The sequence below is a fragment of the Octopus sinensis genome, linkage group LG27, assembly GCF_006345805.1.
Source record: "Octopus sinensis linkage group LG27, ASM634580v1, whole genome shotgun sequence".
Classification (NCBI taxonomy): domain Eukaryota; kingdom Metazoa; phylum Mollusca; class Cephalopoda; order Octopoda; family Octopodidae; genus Octopus; species Octopus sinensis.
In genome coordinates, this window is record NC_043023.1 from 16,790,055 (window position 1) to 16,817,912 (window position 27,858).

At 40.3% G+C, this 27,858-nt stretch overlaps 1 protein-coding gene and 1 long non-coding RNA gene across 2 annotated transcripts; both read right to left on the reverse strand.

Annotated features, from left to right (window-relative positions):
- Positions 1–20,270: 20,270 nt before the first annotated feature.
- On the reverse strand, positions 20,271–21,837 carry LOC115225378 (zinc finger protein 665-like). Its single transcript, XM_029796333.2, has one exon. The coding sequence runs from the start codon at positions 21,690–21,692 to the stop codon at positions 20,421–20,423; it is 1,272 nt and encodes a 423-aa protein (XP_029652193.1). The 5' UTR covers positions 21,693–21,837; the 3' UTR covers positions 20,271–20,420.
- Positions 21,838–22,440: 603 nt separating this feature from the next.
- On the reverse strand, positions 22,441–25,143 carry LOC118768129. Its single transcript, XR_005004001.1, has 2 exons — positions 24,874–25,143; positions 22,441–22,677 (listed from the first exon to the last, which is right to left on the reverse strand). It is a non-coding gene; the product is annotated as an uncharacterized LOC118768129 (long non-coding RNA).
- Between the last annotated feature and the right edge of the window lie 2,715 nt (positions 25,144–27,858).

Consider the following 27,858-nt stretch of genomic DNA (forward strand, 5'->3'; position numbering starts at 1 on the left):
AAGCGACACACAAACATATACACACATATATATATATCGATATATATGATGGGCTTCTTTCAGTTTCCATCTACCAAATCCACTCACAAGGCTTTGGTCAGCCTGAGGCTATAGCAGAAGACAGTTGCCCAAGGTGCCACGCAGTGGGACTGAACCCAGAACTATGTGGTTGGTAAGCAAGCTTCTTACCACACAGCCACTCCTATGCCTATATATATGTGTAATGTAAATAAATAATAACAAAATTTTTTTTCTTTTTCATTGTATATATATATATATATCATCCTCATCGCTTTACGTCCGTTTTCCATGCTGGCATGGGTTGGACGGTTCGACTAGGGTCTGGGAAGCCAGGAGGTTGCACTAATCTCCATATATATATATATATGGAGCTTTGCACTGTGAACATGGATTAATCTTCTCTTTCTGCTCTTTTGCACCTTATGGGCTCAACTTCCCTCCCCTCTTCATCTAAACTCCCCCCTCACACCTACTTCCTCCTACCCACCTCTCCTCTCTTGCTCCGACTCCTACTTCTTCTCTTCACTCCGGCTCTCCTCTCTTCTCTTCACTCCTACCCACCTTTTCCTTTCCCCCTTCATAGTCAACCCTCCCCATCTCTTACACCACTCCCACATACCCTACCTCTACCCCCACCCTTTGCCTAGCCCATACCCCCCCTTGCTTTCACCACCTCCCAACACCATCAAACCACACCACACACCACAACACCACCATACCACACATCACATCACAACACACCACCACGAACACATCAGCATTGACCCCTTCCCAGACCTACATTTTCACACCTACACATACAAACACGTCAAGATCACTAGCCCTTTTCTACACGCACATACAAACTCTCTTACACACACCTTCATTTTGGGAACACCACTACTTTATCTCCCTTCTCCCTAGCTCTCCTGTGTGACCCTTCTGTCCAGCATTCGCACACATTCTTTCTTTTCTCTCCTTGTTTCTTTCTGTGAGAAGCGTAGGCTCAAAATGTTAAAGACTTTTTCACTTCCCGAGTGTTATACTAATACATCTGTTTGTTTCTACACCACCTGTCTTTGTCTTTTGTAAATTCTCCCTTTATACATATACTAGCAGTATCACCCGGCGTTGCTCGGGTTTGTAAGGGAAATAACTATATAAGCATTTTTAGAGAGTTATAGCCAAAAATAGCCAAAAAAATGCATTAAAAATGGAAAAAAAATTATGGTAAATTTTTTTTTAAATCGTTGACTCATCGTAGACATTTTTAGAGAGTTACTTCCCTTATATAATAGCGAAAAATGCATCAAAATGGAAAAAAATCGTAGACTCATCATAGACGTGCGCTAATACACAGAAAGGCTCGATATGAATCACGACTATAAGATACCTGGTTTTGGTGAAACTGCACCGCAAAATGTGGGAGTAGTTAGGAATCTCAATCGTAGGAGACAGACACTAACACAGCTTCACTTTTATATATAAAGATTACACACATATCAATGACAAATAGTGAAACGTTAGGAGGGAAGTTAAACAGAAAAGATTACTAATAGGAAATTCTTTAAACGTTTGTCTAATGTTTCACTATTTGTAATTGATATACTCTTTACTCTTTTACTCTTTTACTTGTTTCAGTCATTTTGACCGTGGCCATGCTGGAGCACCGCCTTTAGTCGAGCAAATCGTCCCCGGGACTTATTCTTTTGTAAGCCCAGTACTATTCTATCGGTGTCTCTTGCCGAACCGCTAGGTTTACTCTTTTACTTGTTTCAGTCATTTGATTGCGGTCATGCTGGAGCACCGCCTTTAGTTGAGCAATCGACCCCGAGACTTATTCTTTGTAAGCCCAGTACTTATTCTATCGGTCTCTTTTGCCGAACCGCTAAGTTACAGTCATGTAAACACACCGGCATCGGTTGTCAAGCGACACACAAACATATACACACTATATATATATCGATATATATGATGGGCTTTTCAGTTTCCATCTACCAAATCCACTCACAAGGCTTTGGTCAGCCCAAGGCTATAGCAGAAGACTGTTGCCCAAGGTGCCACGCAGTGGCACTGAACCCAGAACCATGTGGTTGGTAAGCAAGCTACTTACCACACAGCCACTCCTATGCCTATATATATGTGTAATGTAACAAATAATAAAAAAATCTTTATTCTTTTTCATTGTATATATATATATTATATATATATATATATATATATATATATATATATATATATATATCATCCTCATCATTTAATGTCTGATTTCCATGCTGGCATGGGTTGGACGGTTTGACTAGGGTCTGGGAAGCCAGGAGGTTGCATTAAGCTCCATATATATATATATGGAGCTTTGCACTGTGAACAGGGATTAATCTTCTCTTTCCACTCCTTTGCACTATATGGGCTCAACTCTCCTCCCCTCTTCATCTAAACTCCCCCCTCACACCTACTTCCTCCTACCCACCTCTCCTCTCTTGCTCCGACTCCTACTTCTTCTCTATACTCTGGCTCTCCTCTCTTCTCTTCACTCCTACCCACCTTTTCCTTTTCCCACCTTCATAGTCAAACCTCCCCATCTCTTACACCGCTCCCACATACCCTACCTCTACCCCCACCGTCTGCCTAGCCCATACCCCACCCTTGCTTTCACCACCTCCAACACCATCAAACCACACACACACACACAACACCACCATACCACACATCAACATCAACAAACACACCACCACGAACACATCAGCATTGACCCCTTCCAGACCTACATTTTCACACCTACACACACACACGTCAAGATCACTAGCCCTTTTCTACACGCACATACAAACTCTCTTACACACACCTTCATTTTGGGAACACCACTACTTTATCTCCCTTTCTCCCTAGCTCTCCTGTGTGACCCTTCTGTCCAGCATTCGCCTACACATTCTTTCTTTTCTCTCCTTGTTTCTTTCTGTGGAAGAGCGTAGGCTCAAAATGTTAAAGACTTTTTCACTTCCCGAGTGTTATACTAATACATCTGTTTGTTTCTACACCACCTGTCTTTGTCTTTTGTAAATTCTCCCTTTATACATATACTAGCAGTATCACCCGGCGTTGCTCGGGTTTGTAAGGGAAATAACTATATAAGCATTTTTAGAGAGTTATAGCCAAAAATAGCCAAAAAAATGCATTAAAAATGGAAAAAAAATTATGGTAAATTTTTTTTTAATCGTTGACTCATCGTAGACATTTTTAGAGAGTTACTTCCCTTATATAATAGCGAAAAATGCATCAAAATGGAAAAAAAATCGTAGACTCATCATAGACGTGCGCTAATACACAGAAAGGCTCGATATGAATCACGACTATAAGATACCTGGTTTTGGTGAAACTGCACCGCAAAATGTGGGAGTAGTTAGGAATCTCAATCGTAGGAGACGACACTCACACAGCTTCACTCTTTATATATAAAGATTACACACATATCAATGACAAATAGTGAAACGTTAGGAGGGAAGTTAAACAGAAAAGATTACTAATAGGAAATTCTTTAAACGTTTGTCTAATGTTTCACTATTTGTAATTGATATACTCTTTACTCTTTTACTCTTTTACTTGTTTCAGTCATTTTGACCGTGGCCATGCTGGAGCACCGCCTTTAGTCGAGCAAATCGACCCCGGGACTTATTCTTTTGTAAGCCCAGTACTTATTCTATCGGTGTCTCTTGCCGAACCGCTAAGTTTACTCTTTTACTTGTTTCAGTCATTTGATTGCGGTCATGCTGGAGCACCGCCTTTAGTTGAGCAAATCGACCCCGAGACTTATTCTTTGTAAGCCCAGTACTTATTCTATCGGTCTCTTTTGCCGAACCGCTAAGTTACAGTCATGTAAACACACCGGCATCGGTTGTCAAGCGACACACAAACATATACACACATATATATATATCGATATATATGATGGGCTTCTTTCAGTTTCCATCTACCAAATCCACTCACAAGGCTTTGGTCAGCCCAAGGCTATAGCAGAAGACTGTTGCCCAAGGTGCCACGCAGTGGCACTGAACCCAGAACCATGTGGTTGGTAAGCAAGCTACTTACCACACAGCCACTCCTATGCCTATATATATGTGTAATGTAAACAAATAATAAAAAAAATTTTATTCTTTTTCATTGTATATATATATATATATATATATATCATCCTCATCGTGTAACGTCTGATTTCCATGCTGGCATGGGTTGGACGGTTTGACTAGGGTCTGGGAAGCCAGGAGGCTGCATTAAGCTCCATATATATATATATGGAGCTTTGCACTGTGAACAGGGATTAATCTTCTCTTTCCACTCCTTTGCACTATATGGGCTCAACTCTCCTCCCCTATTCATCTAAACTCCCCCCTCACACCTACTTCCTCCTACCCACCTCTCCTCTCTTGCTCCGACTCCTACTTCTTCTCTATACTCTGGCTCTCCTCTCTTCTCTTCACTCCTACCCACCATTTCCTTTTCCCACCTTCATAGTCAAACCTCCCCATCTCTTACACCGCTCCCACATACCCTACCTCTACCCCCACCGTCTGCCTAGCCCATACCCCACCCTTGCTTTCACCACCTCCCAACACCATCAAACCACACCACACACCACTACACAACCATACCACACATCACATCACAACACACCACCACGCACACATCAGCATTGACCCCTTCCCAGACCTGCATTTTCACACCTACACATACACACACATCAAGATCACTAGCCCTTTTCCACACGCACATACAAACTCTCTTACACACACCTCCATTTTGGGAACACCACTACTTTATCTCCCCTTCTCCCTAGTTCTCCCGTGTGACCCTTCTGTCCAGCATTCGCCATGATAGATTGCTAGCCACTACACATTCTTTCTTTTTTCTCCTTGTTTCTTTCTGTAGAAGAGCGTAGGCTCGAAACGTTAAAGACTTTTTCACTTCCCGAGTGTTATACTAATACATCTGTTTGTTTCTACACCACCTGTCTTTGTCTTTTGCAAATTCTCCCTTTATATATATAGCTAGCAGTATCGCCCGGCGTTGCTCGGGTTTGTAAGGGAAATACTATATAAGCATTTTTAGAGAGTTATAGCCAAAAATAGCAAAAAATGCATATGAAAAATGGAAAAAAATGATGGTAATTTTTTTTTAAATCGTTGACTCATCGTAGACATTTTTAGAGAGTTACTTCCCTTATATAATAGCGAAAAATGCATCAAAATGGAAAAAAATGATGGTAAATTTTTTTTTAAATCGTAGACTCATCGTAGACGTGCGCTAATATCCAGAAGGGCTCGATATGAATCACGACTATAAGATACCCGGTTTTGGTTAAACTGCATCGCAAAATGTGGGAGTAGTTAGGAATCTAAATCGTAGGAGACAGACACACAACTTCACTTTTATATGTAAAGATTACACACATACGAGGGGCGTTCAATAAGTAATGCCCCTGACCCACTTCCCATACCAATAGAGCAACGGAACTTGGCACAGTTATTGGTCTTTTTCTACATAGGAACCACTCAGAGTTACGCATTTCTCCCATCATTTGATCCAGCTCTGGAGACCGTTTTTGTAAAAGACCCCAGCTTGGTCCTCCATCCACGACGTGACTTTAGAAATTAAGGCTGCATCATCTGGGAAATGCTTTCCTTTCAAAAACAACTTCATGGCTGGGAAGAGGTGAAAATCAGAGGGTGCAAGGTCAGGAGAGTAGGGGGGTGGGAGAGGAGTTCATAGCCGCACGCCTGTGCTTCTGATCTGGCGACACGCGAGTTGTGGACCGGAGCGTTTCGTCCAGGAGGAGGATGCCTTTGCTGATCTTGCCCCGCCTCTTGATTTTGATAGCTTCTCTTACTTTCCTAAATAGTGAAGCATAATAGGCTCCTGTAATTGTGGTACCCTTTGCCAGGAAATCTGTCATCACTACTCCGTCCTGGTCCCAGAAGACTGTGAGCATAACCTTGTCAGCGGAGGGTTGCACCCTTGCCTTCTTTGGAGGAGGTGAGTCACGGTGCTTCCACTGCATTGACTGGGCTTTGGTCTATGAATCATAGTGATGGACCCAGGTTTTATCCTGTGTGATCAGTCTTTTGAACAATTTTGACTCATCTCCTTGGCACATCTCCAATTCATCCTCGAGCACTCAACGTGTTCTTGCTTCTGGAAAGGTGTGAGCAGCCTGGGAATCCATCTGGCAGACACCTTTTGCATATGCAAATGGTCATGAATGATAGTTTCCACAGACCCGGTACTAAACTTGACCTCATGGGCTATTTGGCGAATAGTTATGCGTCGATCTTCCAAAATGGCAGCCTCAACTTGACGGACATGCCTCATCAATGGCAGAAGGGGGTCGACCAGATCTGGGAGCTGTTTCCACAGAGTTTCCGACCATATTTGAATTCACGATGCCAGCGTTTTACAAGGTCATATGATGGGGCATCATCACCATAAGTTACTTCATTCATCAAAAGTCTCCCGTGGTGTGTGTCCTTTCAAATACGAAAACCGGATCACTGCTCGACACTCAACAGGCTCCATTTCACACTTGACTCAGTTCAAACACCTGTAAATCAGAAACCATAATTAGTTCAGAGCTGTAATTTGCCACCTAATCTATGGAGATATAAGTAATTGCACATGCAAAATTTCAACTAGATCAAACACCTGGAAGTGGGAAAGAGGCATTACTTATTGAACGTCCCTCGTATCAATGACAAATAGTGAAACATTAGGAGGGAAGTTAAACAGAAAAGATTACTAATAGGAAATTCTTTAAATGTTTGTCTAACGTTTGACTTTTACTTGTTTCAGTTGACTGTGGCCATGCTGGAGCACCGCCTTTAGTCGAGCAAATCGACCCCGGGACTTATTCTTTGTAAGCCCAGTACTTATTCTATCGGTCTCTTTTGCCGAACCACTAAGTTTACTCTTTTACTTGTTTCAGTCATTTGACCATGGCCATGCTGGAGCACCGCCTTTAGTCGAGCAAACCGACCCCGGGACTTATTCTTTTGTAAGCCCAGTACTAATTCTATCGGTCTCTTTTGCCGAACCGCTAAGTTACAGGGAAGTAAACACACCGGCATCGGTTGTCAAGCAACACACAAACATATACACACATATATATATCGATATATATGATGGGCTTCTTTCAGTTTCCATCTACCAAATCCACTCACAAGGCTTTGGTCAGCCCGAGGCTATAGCAGAAGACAGTTGCCCAAGGTGCCACGCAGTGGCACTGAACCCAGAACCATGTGGTTGGTAAGCACGCTTCTTACCACACAGCCACTCCTATGCCTATATATATGTGTAATGTAAATAAATAATAACAAAATTTTTCATTGTATATATATATATCATCCTCATCGTTTTACGTCCGTTTTCCATGCTGGCATGGGTTGGATGGTTCGACTAGGGTCTGGGAAGCCAGGAGGTTGCACTAAGCTCCATATATATATATATATGGAGCTTTGCACTGTGAACAGGGATTAATCTTCTCTTTCTGCTCCTTTGCACCATATGGGCGCAACTTCCCTCCCCTCTTCATCTAAACTCCCCCCCTCACACCTACTTCCTCCTACCCACCTCTCCTCTCTTGATCCGACTCCTACTTCTTCTCTTCCCTCCTACCCACCTTTTCCTTTCCCCCCTTCATAGTCAACCCTCCCCATCTCTTACACCGCTCCCACATACCCTACCTCTACCCCCACCCTTGCTTTCACCACCTCCCAACACCATCAAACCACACCACACACCACTACACCACCATACCACACATCACATCACAACACACCACCACGCACACATCAGCATTGACCCCTTCCCAGACCTACATTTTCACACCTACACATACACACACGTCAAGATCACTAGCCCTTTTCCACACGCACATACAAACTCTCTTACACAAACCTTCATTTTGGGAACACCACTACTTTATCTCCCCTTCTCCCTAGTTCTCCTGTGTGACCCTTCTGTCCAGCATTCGCCATGATAGATTGCTAGCCACTACACATTCTTTCTTTTCTCTCCTTGTTTCTTTCTGTAGAAGAGCGTAGGCTCGAAACGTTAAAGACTTTTTCACTTCCCGAGTGTTATACTAATACATCTGTTTGTTTCTACACCACCTGTCTTCGTCTTTTGTAAATTCTCCCTTGCCTTCGAAACACGCTGAGTCTACTAGTGACAGCTGATGAAGGGGATTTTTCCTTGTGTAGCATGTCCTGTACCTTGTTTTTCTGTTGTAAATAATATTTTTCCGTTTTCGTTCTCGTCCTGTTCCACGTCTCTGTCTTTCTGTTGTAACAAAATGGCTTTTCCATTTTCGTTTCTGTTGAGTTTTACGTCTTTTTGTGGTGTCCTGTACGTATATATATATTTATATATGCATGTATATATACATGTAGATGTCGGTACGTACATATATGTTTGTATGTATGCATATATTTTATTTATTACGCTATTGTCTGACAGCGCCTTCGCGTCGGGTTCGTTTGATTCTTCGCTTCGTTCTGTTTCTTATCCTCCCAGTATTCTTTTATTATATATATATATATATAGATATAGATATATAGTGAGAAATTGAGGTTATAAGAGATAATGGTGTCATTGAGACCCAAAGGTGTCAAGTATTGCTGAATAAGTGCTATAGACAGACCATAGTTAAGTTCCAGATTCGGTAATATTGTGAATAAAGGGTTCAATGTTGGTTCTATGTCAGCTTGTGTATATAAGAATTTTTTTGCGTAATAAGATATTAGAGCATTTATAGAGAGGTTTAAACAACCTTTCTTTTTTTTATGAAATTGAAAATTATCAAATTAGACACCAGAGTGGGAAAAAACTGACTTGGAATTCAACTGGAATCAAAAAAAAAATATATTTTTTGTTTGTTAACCCTTTTAATACCAAACTGCCTCTGGTTCTGTTGTACAAATGTCTTGTTTTCTTAAGTTTTGAATTAAAATCTTCCACCAAACCTTAGTCACAATTTATGTTCCTAACTCTAGCTGAATGATAACTAAGTTATTTTATTAAATTCTTTGTTATATTTAGAATTAATTGAAAGAAACACAGAGCATCTCGACAGAATATGGTAACAAAAGGGTTAAAATATAAAATAGAGAAACAATTCTTAACCCTTTTGATACCAACCCTGCTGAAACCAGCTCTGGCTCTGAGGTACAAATGTCTTGTTTTCTTAAGTTTTGAATTAAAATCTTCCACCAAACCTTAGTCACAATTTATGTTCCCAACACTAGCTTCATGATAACTAAGTTATTTTACTAAATTCTTTGTAATATTTAAAATAATTGAAAGAAACACAGAGCATCTCAATAGAAATATGGTAACAAAAGGATTAAAAATATATAATAGAGAAACAATTCTTAACCCTTTTGATACCAACCTGGCTGAAACCACCTCTGACCCTGTAGTACAGATGTCTTGTTTTCATAAGTCTTGAATTAAAATCTTCCACCAAACCTTAGTCACAATTTATGTTCCTAACACTAGCTTCATGATAACTAAGTTATTTTACTAAGTTCTTTGTTATATTTAAAATAATTGGAAGAAACACAGAGCATCTCGACAGAAATATGATAACAAAAGGCTTAAAAATATATAATAGAGAAACATTTCTTAACCCTTTTGATACCACCTCTGGCTCTGAGGACAAATGTCTTGTTTTCTTAAGTTTTGAATTAAAATCTTCCACCAAACCTTAGTCACAATTTATATACCTAACACTAGCTTAATGATAACAAAGTTATTTTACTAAATTCTTTGTTATATTTAAAATAATTGAAAGAAACACAGAGCATCTCAACAGAAATAGGGTAACAAAAGGGTGAAATACCAGATATTTTAACACTCCCAATTACAACCGGGTCAAAGTTGGAAGAAAAATCTCAAAAGTTCCAGTAATTTGACTGTGTCACTGAAGGAGGAAATACCTTTAGAAAGGAAGAAAACAAATGAAAAATAGGAAATTGCTCATTTTACCCCGATTACCAATTTGGGGGAATTCTGCTCTACGTATAGTATATACTCTCTATACTCTTTACTCTTTTACTTGTTTCAGTCATTTGACTGCGGCCATGCTGGAGCACCGCCTTTAATCGAGCAACTCGACCCCGGGACTTATTCTTTGTAAGCCCAGTACTTATTCTATCGGTCTCTTTTGCCGAAACGCTAAGTTTACTCTTTTACTTGTTTCAGTCATTTGACTGCGGCCATGCTGGAGCACCGCCTTTAATCGAGCAACTCGACCCCGGGACTTATTCTATCGGTTCTCTTTTGCCGAACCGCTAAGTGACGGGGACGTAAACACACCAGCATCGGTTGTCAAGCATTGCTAGGGGGACAAACACAGACACACATATACATATATATATATGTATACATATATACGACAGGCTTCTTTCAGTTTCCGTCTACCAAATCCACTCACAAGGCATTGGTTGGCCCGAGGCTATAGCAGAAGACACTTTCCCAAGATGCCACGCAGTGGGACTGAACCCGGAACCATGTGGTTGGTAAGCAAGCTATTTACAACACAGCCACTCCTGAGCCTATACACCTCCATCCAACTTTTTTCATCTTTTGAAATTTTCAGAAACTATTCTACACATGGGAAATTCACATGACTATGAACAAAAGAATCTAAAAAAACGTTTTCTTTTAAATATATATATATATATATATGAATGGTAGTGCCCCAGCATGGCCACAGCTCGTGAGCTGAAACTAGATGAAAAAAATATATATATAGGCATAGGAGTGGCTGTGTGGTAAGTAGCTTGTTTACTAACCACATGATTCCGGGTTCAGTCCCACTGCGTGGCATCTTTGGCAAGTGTCTTCTGCTATAGCCCCGGGCCGACCAATGCCTTGCGAGTGGATTTGGTAGACGGAAATTGAAAGAAGCCTGTCATATATATGTATGTGTGTGTTTGTGTGTCTGTGTTTGTCCCCCTAGCATTGCTTGACAACCGATGCTGGTGCGTTTACGTCCCCATCACTTAGCGGTTCGGCAAAAAGGCCGATAGAATAAGTACTGGGCTTACAAAGAATAAGTCCCGGGGTCGAAAGGCGGTGCTCCAGCATGGCCGCAGTCAAATGACTGAAACAAGTAAAAGAGAGAAAAGAGAAAGATATATATATATATATATGAATGGCGGTGCCCCAGCCTGGCCACAGCTCGTGAGCTGAAACTAGATGAAAAAATATATATATAGGCATAGGAGTGGCTGTGTGGTAAGTAGCTTGTTTACTAAAAGGTCGTTAGTTTGAAATTTAATGCAAACTTGATATCCAACATCGGTGTAGGGAAAATCTATGTGAACTTTAAAAAAATATCGCAGAAAAATCGGTTTGCTATGTGTGCCACATATGATGAAATTAACCGATTTTTCTCCAGTAATAACGTATCCTATTGGAATCAAAAGAGCCATATAGCTCCTTGGAGCAGACATGATGCTCACTGTGAACTTCAAAAAAAAATTCCTGCCAATTTGTTAAAGATGTTGTCGAAAATATGTCATCTTGAATTTGAACGCGATTTCCCAAACAGGCAGGTTTTTATCGATTTTTTCTGATGGTAAGGTATTGCATGGAAAACTAACATCAGAATTAAGTTCCTTAGGGTAACATTAAGCTTCACCATGAGTTTGGTGAAAATCGATTGCAAGTTGCAAAAACTACAACGGAAAATGTGTTGCATATGATAAGCTTAGATTCTCGACCCCGTGTTGAATTTATCGATTTTTTTCAGAACTGGGGCCACTTTTCAAAATTTTCGCTGCGTTAGTTTTGAATTATGACATTGGGCTATGTGTGTGTCAAGTTTCATCAGAATCTGTTGAAAGCCGTGGTCAGGGTGAGGGTACAACCAAACAGACACACAGACAGACAAACTGCCTCTTATATATGTGTGGAAGCACTCCGTCGGTTACGACGACGAGGGTTCCGGTTGAATCCGAATCAACGGAACAGCCTGCTCGTGAAATTAATGTGTAAGTGGCTGAGCACTCCACAGACACGTGTACCCTTAACGTAGTTCTCGGGGATATTCAGCGTGACACAGAGAGTGACAAGGCCAGCCCCTTGAAATACAGTTACAACAGAAACAGGAAGTAAGAGTGAGAGAAAGTTGTGGTGAAAGAGTACAGCAGGGATCGCCACCACCCCCTGCCGGAGCCTCGTGGAGCTTTAGGTGTTTTCGCTCAATAAACACTCACAATGCCCGGTCTGGGAATCGAAACCGCGATCCTATGACCGCGAGTCCGCTGCCCTAACCACTGGGCCATTGCGCCTCCACATATTGTAAATAATGTACACATTATATTGTAAATACTAAAACGTTTTAAGCTACTACACCCTATATGTTTGTCTGTATTTGTATGTCCCCTCTATGTAACGCCTTAATGACGAATTTTCATGAAATAAAGTAGCTTGTCTACCAACCACATGGTTCTGGGTTCAGTCCCACTGTATGGCACCTTGAGCAAGTGTCTTCTACTATAGCTTCGGGCCGACCAAAGCCTTGTGAGTGGATTTGGTAGACAGAAACTGAAAGAAGCCTGTTGTATACATGTATATATATTATATATATATATATATATGAATGGTGGTGCCCCAGCATGGCCACAGCTCGTGAGCTGAAACTAGATGAAAAAAAATATATATATAGGCATAGGAGTGGCTGTGTGGTAAGTAGCTTGTTTACTAACCACATGATTCCGGGTTCAGTCCCACTGCGTGGCATCTTTGGCAAGTGTCTTCTGCTATAGCCCCGGGCCGACCAATGACTTGTGAGTGGATTTGGTAGACGGAAACTGAAAGAAGCCTGTCGTATATGTGTATATATGTATGTGTGTGTATATGTTTGTGTGTCTGTGTTTGTCCCCCTAGCATTGCTTGACAACCGATGCTGGTGCGTTTACGTCCCCATCACTTAGCGGTTCGGCAAAAAGACCGATAGAATAAGTACTGAGCTTACAAAGAATAAGTCCCGGGGTCGAAAGGCGGTGCTCCAGCATGGCCGCAGTCAAATGACTGAAACAAGTAAAAGAGAGAAAAGAGAAAGATATATATATATATGAATGGCGGTGCCCCAGCCTGGCCACAGCTCGTGAGCTGAAACTAGATGAAAAAATATATATATAGGCATAGGAGTGGCTGTGTGGTAAGTAGCTTGTTTACTAAAAGGTCGTTAGTTTGAAATTTAATGCAAACTTGATATCCAACATCGGTGTAGGGAAAATCTATGTGAACTTTAAAAAAATATCTCAGAAAAATCGGTTTGCTATGTGTGCCACATATGATGAAATTAACCGATTTTTCTCCAGTAATAACGTATCCTATTGGAATCAAAAGAGCCATATAGCTCCTTGGAGCAGACATGATGCTCGCTGTGAACTTCAAAAAAAAATTCCTGCCAATTTGTTAAAGATGTTGTCGAAAATATGTCATCTTGAATTTGAACGCGATTTCCCAAACAGGCAGGTTTTTATCGATTTTTTCTGATGGTAAGGTATTGCATGGAAAAATAACATCAGAATTAAGTTCCTTAGGGTAACATTAAGCTTCACCATGAGTTTGGTGAAAATCGATTGCAAGTTGCAAAAACTACAACGGAAAATGTGTTGCATATGATAAGCTTAGATTCTCGACCCCGTGTTGAATTTATCGATTTTTTTCAGAACTGGGGCCACTTTTCAAAATTTTCGCTGCGTTAGTTTTGAATTATGACATTGGGCTATGTGTGTGTCAAGTTTCATCAGAATCTGTTGAAAGCCGTGGTCAGGGTGAGGGTACAACCTGACAGACACACAGACAGACAAACTGCCTCTTATATATGTGTGGAAGCACTCTGTCGGTTACGACGACGAGGGTTCCGGTTGAATCCGAATCAACGGAACAGCCTGCTCGTGAAATTAATGTGTAAGTGGCTGAGCACTCCACAGACACGTGTACCCTTAACGTAGTTCTCGGGGATATTCAGCGTGACACAGAGAGTGACAAGGCCGGCCCTTTGAAATACAGGTACAACAGAAACAGGAAGTAAGAGTGAGAGAAAGTTGTGGTGAAAGAGTACAGCAGGGATTACCACCATCCCCTGCCGGAGCTTCGTGGAGCTTTAGGCGTTTTCGCTCAATAAACACTCACAACGCCCAGTCTGGGAATCGAAACCGCGATCCTATGACCGCGAGTCCGCTGCCCTAACCACTGGGCCATTGCGCCTCCACATATTGTAAATAATGTACACATTATATTGTAAATACTAAAACGTTTTAAGCTACTACACCCTATATGTTTGTCTGTATTTGTATGTCCCCTCTATGTAACGCCTTAATGACGAATTTTCATGAAATAAAGTAGCTTGTCTACCAACCACATGGTTCTGGGTTCAGTCCCACTGTATGGCACCTTGAGCAAGTGTCTTCTACTATAGCTTCGGGCCGACCAAAGCCTTGTGAGTGGATTTGGTAGACAGAAACTGAAAGAAGCCTGTTGTATACATGTATATATATATATATATATATATATATAAGGTTCCGCGGAACCCTGGTTGAGATATATACAGATATATATAGAGATATATATAGGGAAAATGTACAAAAGACAAAGATAGGTGGTGTAGAAACAAACAGGTATATTAGTATAACACTCGGGAAGTGAAAATGTCATCTTGGACCTGCTAAAAAAGAGAGGTAAAGGATAGGATTTCTGGGAAAACTTCCTTTTAAAGTTTATATTGAAGAAAATCAGGTTTTTAAATATGTTTATCAAACACAAATTATACAATAGAAAAAGAACATAATTTGTACAGAAGTTTTATAGGCGCAGAAGTGGCTGTGTGTGTTAACCAACCACATGGTTCCGGGTTCAGTCCCACTGCGTGGCATCTTGGGCAAGTGTCTTCTACTATAGCCCCGGGCCGACCAATGCCTTGTGAGTGGATTTGGTAGATGGAAACTGAAAGAAGCCCGTCGTATATATATATATGTAGGCGTAGGAGTGGCTGTGTGGTAAGTAGCTTGCTAACCAACCACATGGTTCCGGGTTCAGTCCCACTACGTGGCATCTTGGGCAAGTGTCTTCTGCTATAGCCCCGGGCCGACCAATGCCTTGCGAGTGGATTTGGTAGACGGAAATTGAAAGAAGCCTGTCATATATATGTATGTGTGTGTTTGTGTGTCTGTGTTTGTCCCCCTAGCATTGCTTGACAACCGATGCTGGTGTGTTTACGTCCCCGTCACTTAACGGTTCGGCAAAAGAGACCGATAGAATAAGTACTGGGCTTACAAAGAATAAGTCCCGGGGTCGAAAGGCGGTGCTCCAGCATGGCCACAGTCAAATGACTGAAACAAGTAAAAGGGAGAAAAGAGAAAGATATATATATATATATATATATGTATATAGAGGTAAAGAATAGGATTTCTGGGAAAACTTTCCTTTTTAAGTTTATATTGAAGAAGATCAGGTTTTTAAATATGCTTATCAAACACAAATCATACAATAGAAAAAGATCATTTCAATTGGATTAGAGCTGTAAATTTGTGAATGCACACAGCAAGAAATAACATATTTTGTACTGAAGTTTTATAGGCGCAGGAGTGGCTCTGTGTGTGAAAGGAGGTTATTTTATAGTTTTCCTTTGTTTGACGATTGTTCATTGATTTCTTTGAAATTTTTATGCTTTGAAGAGAGGAGAAAATGAAAGCTGTATGTACACTTATAGGAAATGGACACATAAGAGAAAGAGAGTGAAGAAGTGTGTTGTGATATACTCTTTACTCTTACTTGTTTCAGTCATTTGACTGCGGCCATGCTGGAGCACCGCCTTTAGTCGAGCAAACTCGACCCCGGGACTTATTCTTTTGTAAGCCCAGTACTTATTCTATCGGTCTCTTTTGCCGAACCGCTAAGTTTACTCTTTTACTTGTTTCAGTCAAATCGACCCGGGGACTTATTCTTTGTAAGCCCAGTACTTATTCTATCGGTCTCTTTTGCTGAACCTCTAAGTGACGGGGACGTAAACACACCAGCATTGGTTGTCAAGCAATGCTAGGGGGACAAACACAGACACACACATATATATTTCTTTACTACCCACAAGGGGCTAAACACAGAGGAGACAAATGCATTAAGTCGATTACATCGACCCCAGTGCGTAACTGGTACTTAATTTATCGACCCCGGAAGGATGAAAGGCAAATTCTAGCTCAGCGGAATTTGAACTTGGAACGCAACGGCAGACAAAATACGGCAACGCATTTCGCCCGGCATGCTAACGTTTCTGCCAGCTCGCATATATGCGACAGGCTTCTTTCAGTTTCCGTCTACCAAATCCACTCACAAGGCATTGGTCGGTCTGGGGCTATAGCAGAAGACACTTGCCCAAGATGCCACGCTGTGGGACTGAACCCAGAACCATGTGGTTGGTTAGCAAGCTACTTACCACACAGCCACTCCTGCGCCTATGAATCTCTTTGTATGTACGTGTAAGTGACACTCACTTGCTCTCTCACACACACAAGCCCATAAATACATTTGCATGCGTCTTTTTTATGCATGTGGGAAAGAGAGAGAGTGCGACTGTTTCCTCATAACACATAGAAAATGGATTTGTTTGTCTGAGTAGAATTCTATGCATATGAGAAACGGAAGCAAATTGAAATACTGTCCAAAAATGACTCAAAATTGGGTGACCTAACCTAGTTTCCAAGGTTATTTAAGTTGTGCCCAAAACATTTATTGTTTGGTTCATAGATAAACAGCTTTCTATAGAACACTCATGTGACTAATTTGGAGAAATAATGCTTTCATTATTCACATGTCGTCACTCTTATAATCCAACACTTTTAGTTCAAATTGAAAGTGTGAAACTATTTTTCACTTCCTAATGAAACTTGGTTGTTGAGATAACGTAGAAAATCATCATCGTTTAGCGTCCGCTTTCCATGCTAGCATGGGTTGGACGGTTCAACTGGGGTCTGGGAAGCCAGAAGGCTGCACCAGGCCCAGTCTGATCTGGCAACATTTCTATGGCTGGATGCCCTTCCTAACGCCAACCACTCCGTGAGTGTAGTGGGTGCTTTTTATGTGCCACCGGCACAGGTGCCAGACGGGGCTGGAAAATGGCCAGTCGGATGGTGCTTTTTATGTGCCACCGGCACGGGGTCCAGGCAGGGCTGGCAACGGCCACGATCGGATGGTGCGTTTTACGTGCCACCGGCACGGAGGCCAGTCGGGGTGATGCTGGCAACGGCCACAATCGGATGGTTCGCTTACATGCCACCGGCACTAAAAAAACATTCTGTGCCGTATGAATATGTCCCTCGTTTAAGAAACAGATTGGGTTTATTTACATTTGTGAAGAAAAAAAGATACCCTTCCCCCTAACTAAACCTAAAGTATATTGAAATGCAATAGATCGATACTAGGATCATATCTATGGGTGACAATTTCATATGACACCGCTAGAAAAAACTGCCGTTCAAACAGAAAAGACCCAAAGTTACTGTGTCACCAAATGTAACAAAGTACAGAAAGTCAACAAGCGCAGGAGTGGCTGTGTGGTAAGTATCTTGCTTACCAACCACATGGTTCCGGGTTCAGTCCCACTGCGAGGCATCTTGGGCAAGTGTCTTCTGCTATAGCCTCGGGCCAACCACAGCTTTGTGAGTGGATTTGGTAGACAGAAACTGAAAGAAGCCCGTCGTATATGTGTATGCGTGTATGTTTGTGTGTCTGTGTTTGTCCCCCTAGCATTGCTTGACAACCGATGCTGGTGTTTATGTCCCCGTTACTTAGCGGTTCGGCAAAAGAGACTGATAAAATAAGTACTGGGCTTGCAAAGAATAAGTCCCGGGATCGAGTTTCTCGACTAAAGGCGGTGCTCCAGCATGGCCGCAGTCAAATGACTGAAAGAAGTAAAAAGAGTAAACTTAGCGGTTCGGCAAAAGAGACTGATAGAATAAGTACTGGGCTTGCAAAGAATAAGTCCCGGGGTCGATTTGCTCGACTAAAGGTGGTGCTCCAGCATGGCCGCAGTCAACTGACTGAAACAAGTAAAAGAGTAATGTATTTGGAACGTGTACTAAATGATATAAAATTCATGATTGAACAAATGTTAAGGTGAAGTAAGTCAAAGTCCAAGAAAATTCAGAAGGCAAAATTCAATTTTTCATACAAAAATAATTTATTTTACAATTTTGAAATAAATGCTGAACAAAGTGTATATAAAGGAAGATGTTGTTATGGATGTTTATTTAAAATATTTGCTAAAGGATGTATGTCTGCTCCTTCTCGAGCCATGCCTGGCTCATAAGGGCCGGTTTCCCGGTTTCTTTGGTGTATAGGTTCCCCACATGGACAGGACGCGCCGGTCCGTCGCAGGTGAGCTGCAAGATGCAGGAGAAAGAGCGAGAGAGTCAGCAGAAGTTTTGCCATTACCTTCTGCCGGAGCCACGTGGAGCTAAGATGTTTCACTCATAGACACACACATCGCCCGGTCTGAGATTCGAACCCGCGATCCCTCGACCGCTGCTCTAACCATGTGCTTCCACACACACATATATATATTGTTTGTCCCTTCTAGAGTCATGACTGGCTCATAAGGGCCGGTTTCCCGGTTTCCTTGGCGTATAGGTTCCCCACCTGGACGGGACGCCGGTTCGTCGCAGCTGAGCTGCAAGATGCAGGAGGAAAGAATGAGAGAAAGTTGTGGCAAAAGAGTCAGCAGAAGTTCACCATTACCTCCTGCTAGAGCCGCATGAAGCTTAGGTGTTTCGCTCATAAACACACACATCGCCCGGTCTGAGATTCGAACCCACAATCCTTCGACCGCGAGCCCAATGCTCTAATCATGTGTCTCCACACACACATATATATATATATGTTGTTTGTTCCTTCTCAAGCCATGCCTGGCTCATAAGGGCCGGTTTCCTTGGCGTATAAGTTCCCCACCTGGACGGGATGCTGGTCCGTCGCAGGTGAGCTGCAAGATGCAGGAGGAAAAAGTGAGAGAAAGTTGTGGCAAAAGAGTCAGCAGAAGTTCACCATTACCTTCTGCCGGGGCCACGTGGAGCCTAGGTGGTTCGCTCATAAACACAACCTGCGAACCCTCAACTGCGAGTCCACTACTCTAACCATGTGTCTCCACACACACACACACACATATATATATATGTATACATATATATATATATATATATATATATGTGGAGGCGCAATGGCCCAGTGGTTAGGGCAGCGGACTCGCGGTTTCGATTCCCAGACCGGGCGTTGTGAGTATTTATTGAGCGAAAACACCTAAAAGCTCCATGAGGCTCCGGCAGGGGGTGGTGATCCCTGCTGTACTCTTTCACCACTCTTTCTTCTGTTGGCCTGCTCGCTTAGCCAGCGGGGTGGCGTCATTTGAAGGCTAAAACAATGCGAACGCATTGTGACCAGCAATGTGTAACTACATCTGATGGACTGGTCGGTCACGTGATATATATATTGTTTGTTCCTTCTGCCGGAGCCGCGTGGAGCTTAGGTGTTTCGCTCATAAACACACACATCGCCCGGTCTGAGATTCGAACCTGCGATCCCTCGACCGCAAGTCCGCTGCTCTAACCACTAGGCCATGTGCCTCCACACAAAGGATCTATATAGCAAGATATAAATTAATCTGACATTACTATATACTTTTTTAACTGTGTAACGTTATAGGCTGCAGAATAAATAGTGACCAACACAGTAAAAATGTTGTGTGGTGTTGATACTCACAGTGATGACAAAACATAACAGAAATATGATAAGGACTTTTAAAAAAGCACTTCAAACAGGTTTGAAGGAGTGGAATAACATTTCTGTAATTATATTGAAAGAAATAATGAGGCTTTCTACTTTGACAAGTTTCTAAATCTCTCTATATATATAAAACTGAAGTAGTCTGTGTGTGTGTGCCAGGTTTGGTAGCCTTCAACTAACACTATCTCCTCTGAGACCCTGTGGCGCAGGCTGACCAAAATTGAGAGTATGATAGAAGAAGGCTTGCTCTTCATTCCGTAGAAGAAAAAATTCAAATCGGACCATGTTAACACCAAAAAGGTGCTTTTTTCTATGAAGAGCCCTATTTTTTTACGATCTTTTGACTGCTGTGTCGTCATTTTTCGGTGTATTTCAACCAGAAAAATGTTCACTTAAAGAGAATAACAAGCTACATAATGCCATATTTTTACTTTTCAAAAATTCCAATTCTAAAGGGTCGAAACAAACCCGAGCAACGCCGGGCGACACTGCTAGTTACAAAATAAAATCCTTTATATTCTGCCACACACAGACAACTTCAGCTTTATATATACAGAGAAGACCAAAAGCTTTCAAATTGATTGCTACATTTCTATATGAATATTTATGTGTGTAGTTAAGTGGCTTTTTTGAGAGAAGGATTTACCACAGATATCACAGTGATACGGTTTCTCGTCTGTATGAATGCGTTTGTGCGTCGTTAAATTACTTTTTTGCGTGAACGATTTACTGCAGACATCACAGTCGTATGGCTTCTCACCTGTATGAGTGAGCTTGTGTTTTGCTAAGATGTCCGTCCTGGAGAATGATTTACCGCACACAGAACATCGAAACAGCTTTTCCCCCGTGTGCGTGAGCTTGTGTGTGCTTAGGTAACCCTTTTGAGCGAACGAGGTCCCACAGATGTCGCAAGTGTATGGCTTTTCTCCGGTATGGGTACGTACGTGAGATGTCAGGATATGTTTCCGAGAGAAAGCATTACCACAAATATCACAGCGATACGGTTTCTCTCCTGTATGGACACGCTTACGGCTGGCCTTCACGCCATTTCGAGAGACTGATTTAGCATGGTCATCAGAGAGATCGGGCGAATCCTTGATATGAACACGCTTGTGTTTAGTCAACAGATTTCTCTGAGAGAACGACTTATCGCATACCTTACAGAAAAACGGTTTCTCGCCAGTATGAATGCATTTGTGTATAGTTAAGCAATGTCTAACATAGAACGCTGCCCCACAAATTTCACAGCGAAATGGTTTCTCCCCCGTATGAATCCGTTTGTGTCTAGTCAAACAGCTGCTATCGAAGAAAGATTTCCCACAAATATCACAATGATATGGTTTCTCCCCCGTATGGCTACGTTTGTGTTTGGTTAAGTGTTCATGCTGAGAGAATGATTTACCACAGATATCACAACGATATGGTTTTTCCCCTGTATGGATACGTATATGCATTTTCAAGTTACCGGTTTCAGAAAACGTTTTACCACAGATATCGCAGAAAAACGGCTTCTCTCCTGTATGAATACGTTTGTGAATAGTCAAGTAGCTACTCTGGGAGAAATATTTACAACAGATATCACACTGGTATGGCTTCTCTCCTGTATGTGTACGTTGGTGGTTGGTCAGATGGTTACGCCGATAGAACGTTTTGCCACAGACATTGCAATGATATGGTTTATCGACTGCGTGAATACGTTGGTGATAAGTCAAGTTTCTTTTGTGAGGGAATGATTTACCACAGACTTCACAGCTATGCGATACTTTAGCGGTCCCATTTTTTGGGCCCCTGGGAGTACGAACACTTTTAGGCTTCTTTTTAATTTGAACCGGGTTGTCACACGATTCGGTTTCCATAATTGCTCTCAGCTGGCAAAACTGAGTAGGACCTGTCTTTCAAAGGGCCAGCCCTGTCACAGTGAATCTCCCCCCAAGGACTATGTTAAAGCAGTGAGCTGGCAGAAACGTTAGCCCTCCGGGTGAAATGCTTAGCGGTATTTCGCGTGTCTTTACGTTCTGAGTTCAAATTCCACCGAAGTCGACTTTGCCTTTCATCCTTTCGAGGGTCGATAAATTAAGTACCAGTTACGCACTGGGTCGATGTAATCAACTTAATCCTTTTGTCTGTCCTTGTTTGTCCCTTCTGTGTTTAGCCTCTTGTGGGTAATAAAGAAATAGGTATTTTGTTTGTTGTTAAGTTCAGAGTTCAAATTCAGCCGAGGTCGACTTTGTCTTTCATCCTTTCGGGGTCGATAAATTAAGTACCAGTTACGCAATGTGGTTGATGTAATCGACAATCTGTGTGTCTGTCCTTGTTTGTCCCGTGTTTAGTCCCTTGTGGGTAGTAAAAGAAATATGTACATGTATCTGTGGAGTACTCAGCCACTTGCACATTAATTTCCTATCGATTGGATCAACTGAAATTCTTGTTGTCGTAACAGACAGAGCACCAGTTAATTGATCGTTATCCACAACAATAATCATGTATTTCTGTTCGGTTTTTGTTGATCCCTAACAAATATTTATATTTTCCATTGCTAGATTTCCATCACTTGTAACCTTTACCAATATGTACAAACTTTAACGACCTTTACAAACTCCTCTGTAATTTATAATCCACATTTAATTAGCATGTAAAATCATTCTGTAGACGTTCTCAATAATGATTAAAAGAAAAGCTGTAGTTCGTATCAGTTCAGTGGAATTATCTTACAGTAATTCTACCAAAAATTTATATGAACAGGATTGCGTCTGATCTTTGTAAACTCCATCGGCGGAAGCTGATAAATGTTGTTGATGAATCTGACGTGAACAATTCTTTGATGGCAACGTCATGGGTAATCTGAAATAATAAACAATAGTTTAAGATGGAGAAGATATATAAATTACATGGCTGAAATGTACAGCAAATGAAATACAGAGGCAGGTGAGGGAGCAACAAGGAGGTGTATGAATCATTTTGGTTTGAACGGCAGTTTTTTAAAATAATTTCCACGTGGCTGTGTGGTAAGTAGCTTGCTAACTAACCACATGGTTCCGGGTTCAGTCCCACTGCGTGGCATCTTGGGCAAGTGTCTTCTACTATAGCCCCGGGCCGACCAATGCCTTGTGAGTGGATTTGGTAGACGGAAACTGAAAGAAGCCCATCGTATATATGTATGTGTGTGTGTGTATGTGTTTGTCCCCCTAGCATTGCTTGACAACCGATGCTGGTGTGTTTACGTCCCCGTCACTTAGCGGTTCAGCAAAAGAGACCGATAGAATAAGTACTGGGCTTACAAAGAATAAGTCCCGGGGTTGAGTTGCTCGACTAAAGGCGGTGCTCCAGCATGGCCGCAGTCAAATGACTGAAACAAGTAAAAGAGTAAAAAAGAGAGTAACTAAACACTTTTAAACTTCGTATACTGGTAGAATATGTTTATAAAACATCATTTCCTCTTGGTTTTATTGAGAAAATTCTATAGTTTGTAAGATATTTCGTCTGAAATTACTTGCATTTTGGCAATTTTAACCAATCGCTGATATCCATTTAGGTAAATAACATTCTGTGCATAATGAATATGTCCCTCGTTTAAGAAACAGATTGGGTTTATTTACATTTGTGAAGAAAAAAAGATACCCTTCCGCCACCCCTAACCCTAAGGATCTCTTCGGTTTGAATGGCAGTTTTTTTTAAAATAATTTCCACGTAACTAAACACTTTTAAACTTCGTATACAGGTAGAATGTGTTTATCAAACATCTTTTTCTCTTGAGAAAATTCTATAGTTTGTAAGATATTTGTTTTTTTTTTTCTTCAATTTCAACCAATCAATGACGTCTATTGAGGTGAAAACATTCTGTGCCGTATGAAAATATCCCTCGTTTAAGAAACAGATTGGGTTTATTTACATTTCTAACCCTAACCTTAAAGTAGATTGAAATGCAATAGATCGATACTAGGGTCATAATTATGGGTGACAATTTCATATGACACCGCTAGAAAAAACTGCCGTTCAAACCGAAAAGATCCCCGCAGTCTAATAGCTGAAACAAGTAAAAGATACACAAAAGAATTCGGTGCTCGATTTAAAGTGGTATTTAGCTGTTATTTTTAGCATATGTCATGACCACTTCTTACCGTTCTCCTTTGTCAGTCGTATCTATTTTGCTAGGAATTTCTGCAAATTTGCATTCTACACACGGGAATTCATACGATTATGCAAATAACAACAAATTGGGGGTGCGTAATTCAAGGGGTATTTAGCTGCTATTTTTAGTATACCTCACGTCGTCCGCCTGTCCTTTTCGCTTGTTTGACACTCTGACGAACTGATGTTTTTTTTTCAATATTTTTCTCCCCTAAACACACTTAATGGCTTCTTGCAGGGGATTTTAGCGAATTTGCATCCTACACACGGGAATTCATACGATTATGCAGAACCCCTCCGCCAACTCCACACAATTTTTGGTGCATGATTTAAGGGGCATTTAGCTGTTATTTTTAGCATATGTCACGACCACCTCATACTTCCCTCGCTTATTTGTCAATCGTATTGATGTTTTTCAAAATTTTTCACCCCCATAAACACATTTAATGGTCTATTTTGCTAGGAATTTCTGCAAATTTGTATCCTACACACGGGAATTCATACGATTATGCAAATAACAAAAAATTGGGGGTGCGTAATTTAAGGGGTATTTAGCTGTTATTTCTAGCACACCGTGACCACCTCATCCTTTCCTCCACCCCATAAACACATTTGACCGTCTATTTTGCTGGGATTTAAACCAAAAATTCTGACTATCCGTATTTTAAAACTGTGATGTAAAAGGAAAAGGGTCCTACTAGCGAACAGTGGTCCCGGTGCGCGCACACGCGCAAACTAGACGTGACTAGTCGATCCTAGCTAAGTAAATAAAACACAAAATAAATAATTTCTTTTACACAAAGCAAATAATTTTTGTTAAACAAAATAAATAAAACACAAAGTAAGGATCGACTAGTCATGACTAACTGGCGCGGATGCGCGCACCCCGCCAGTAAATCTTCAACTTACCGTTTTCAGACGTAAACAGCGAAGTCAGAGCCTGATAAACAACAAGACAAGATTAATTACTGCTGTATTAATATTCTTCAAATGGTTTTAAAGACAAAGCTAGTCTACAAACACAGAATTTGTCTCTGCTGCAACCAGCTACAAAATGGCTCCCATTCAGCTCCCATCGCCTTTTATACCCGCTCACCACCTTCTATGCCTTCCCTCGACTGGAGAGCTACAAAGATATTAGGAAAACGAACGAGGGAGACATTTTCCCCACTCCACCATCACTGTTTTCGTCTTATTGTCAATAAAACCATCATTCAGCAAGCTCTTTTGCAGCACGGATTTTTGTCAGTGAACAGGTCGCGGTCTTAAAGTGACGAAAATATTTTGACAAATTAAACTTAAATGTTGAAGTGAATCGAACGGCTTTTGTGTGTTTCTTAAATGGCTTATAAACACCTTACAATATATATATATAGCATGGATTTTTGTCAGTAAACAGGTCGCGGATTTTAGCGACGAAAATATTTCGACAAATTAAACTTAAATGTTGGAGTGAATCGAAAGGCTTTTGTGTGTTTCTTAAATGGCTTACAAACACCTTCCACGCTGCAATTGTTTTCGTTTCAGCACACGATCTCAGATCAAATCACTTGCTATACAAGTATATCTCCGAAATATACTTTCTTTTCGTCAAAATACTAACCACATTCGATACTTCCAAAGTTTCTCTCTCTCTCTCTCTCTCTCTATATATATATATATATATATATGAAAGAAAAAAAGGTGTTCAGAATGCTGGATGGTTGTAAAAAAATATATTTATTTACATATCACATATTATTTCTTCATATTAGCACTGAGTAGTTGAAAGGTCCCATTCAGCTCCCATCGCCTTTTATACCCGCTCACCACCTTCTATGCCTTCCCTCGGCTGGAGAGCTACAAAGATATTAGGACAGCGAACGAGGAAGATATTTTCCCCACTACCACCATCACTGTTTTGGTCTTATTGTCAATAAAATCATCATTTAGCAAGCTTTTTTGTCCATCTTTACGTTGTACATATACAGGGTCAGGCAAAATGATCTGACACATTTGTAGGTTAAATAAAAGGCATTGTTTTTCGTTTCTTTTTCAGTTTCTGCCATGAATTAGACTGGTGAGCATCGCGCTTTCATTGTGGAAACGTTTATCAAAACAAACGATTCTGTAACTGCAACACAAAGAGCGTTCCGTTTGCACTTCAATCTTGGTAGACATGATCCCGTACCAGCTCGAAACACGATCTTGTTATGGGTTACCAACTTCAGAGCTATCACGGGATAACATATATCCAATATACTGCTAGTGAAGTACTCAACAAAGTTAATACATAAATGTTAAGGATTGCGATGCAATCAATTCATTTACTGTATTATATGGGCAAAGGTAAAATGATTTACCACAAATTCCTAATACAAAATAAGAAAATGGAGAAATACATCTAAATCAAATATCAATTACCAGATAATACTCAATCACATACTTTATTAAACCACCACATAAGAGACTATAGGGTTAAACATAAAAAGCAGAACAAATCAGTGTACATAAAGGAATGTACATAAAGAAGTGTACATAAAAGAGTAATGTTATACAATAAGTAGAATATATATAAGAGAATATAAATATAAGTAAATATAAATATAAATATAGATTACATCTTACAGCTGTTTCGGCCATGTAGATAAGTATGTCTCATTTTACTAATATTAGCCTTTTATGGTAGGTCAATATGTAGTTATAAATGAGACATTTACAAAAATATCATAAAGCCTCTTCGGAGATTATGTGATATAAATCAGTCTACATATATACCCATATGGGTGTGGGTACATACCCATAATACAACATATAAATATACATATGAGTGCATATACTCACACTCCTATACATATAAATATATACATATACATAATGATATAAATAATATATATATATATATATATCAATATATGGCTAATATAGGTTAAATGAGACATACCTATCTGCATGGCCGAAACAGCTGTCAGTTATAATGTATATGTATTTTTATATCTTGTTATATCTCTTTATATTGATTGTAATTATTGTACTGTATTAATGTCTAATCTTAATGCTCTTGTGTAGTGTTTTAATAAAGTATATGATTCGGTATTATCTGATAGTTGATGAATGATTTAGATATATTTCTTCATTTTCTTATTTTGTATATATATATATATATATATATATATATATATATATATATATATATATATATATATATATATATATTAGAAGGTTTGGAGATGATGTACAGGTATTTTATATTAGAAGAAATGAGGTACTCAGAAATTTGGATGGTTTTATATTTACAGATATTTATTTGCATATTACATGTTTTTATACATCATATATTATATATTAGCGCTTTCGTCCATTCTGGTGGAGTTAAAGCAGCAGAAATATAACAAAAGCTGTTACTTGGAGTTTCACATTCCTGTCTGACGAACAGGAACGTGAAACTCCGAGTAACAGCTTTTGTTATATTTCTGCTGCTCTTAAATAAATCATATTACTCTGCCTCTGGTATTTGAGTATTCTTTTTTCCACCTTGTTTCACATTTATGTGCTTACTCCAGTATATATATATATATATATATATATAATATATATATATATATATATATATATATATATATATATATATATATATATATATATATATATATATATATATTAGAAGGTTTGGAGATGATGTACAGGTATTTTATATTAGAAGAAATGAGGTACTCAGAAATTTGGATGGTTTTATATTTACAGATATTTATTTGCATATTACATGTTTTTATACATCATATATTATATATTAGCGCTTTCGTCCATTCTGGTGGAGTTAAAGCAGCAGAAATATAACAAAAGCTGTTACTTGGAGTTTCACATTCCTGTCTGACGAACAGGAACGTGAAACTCCGAGTAACAGCTTTTGTTATA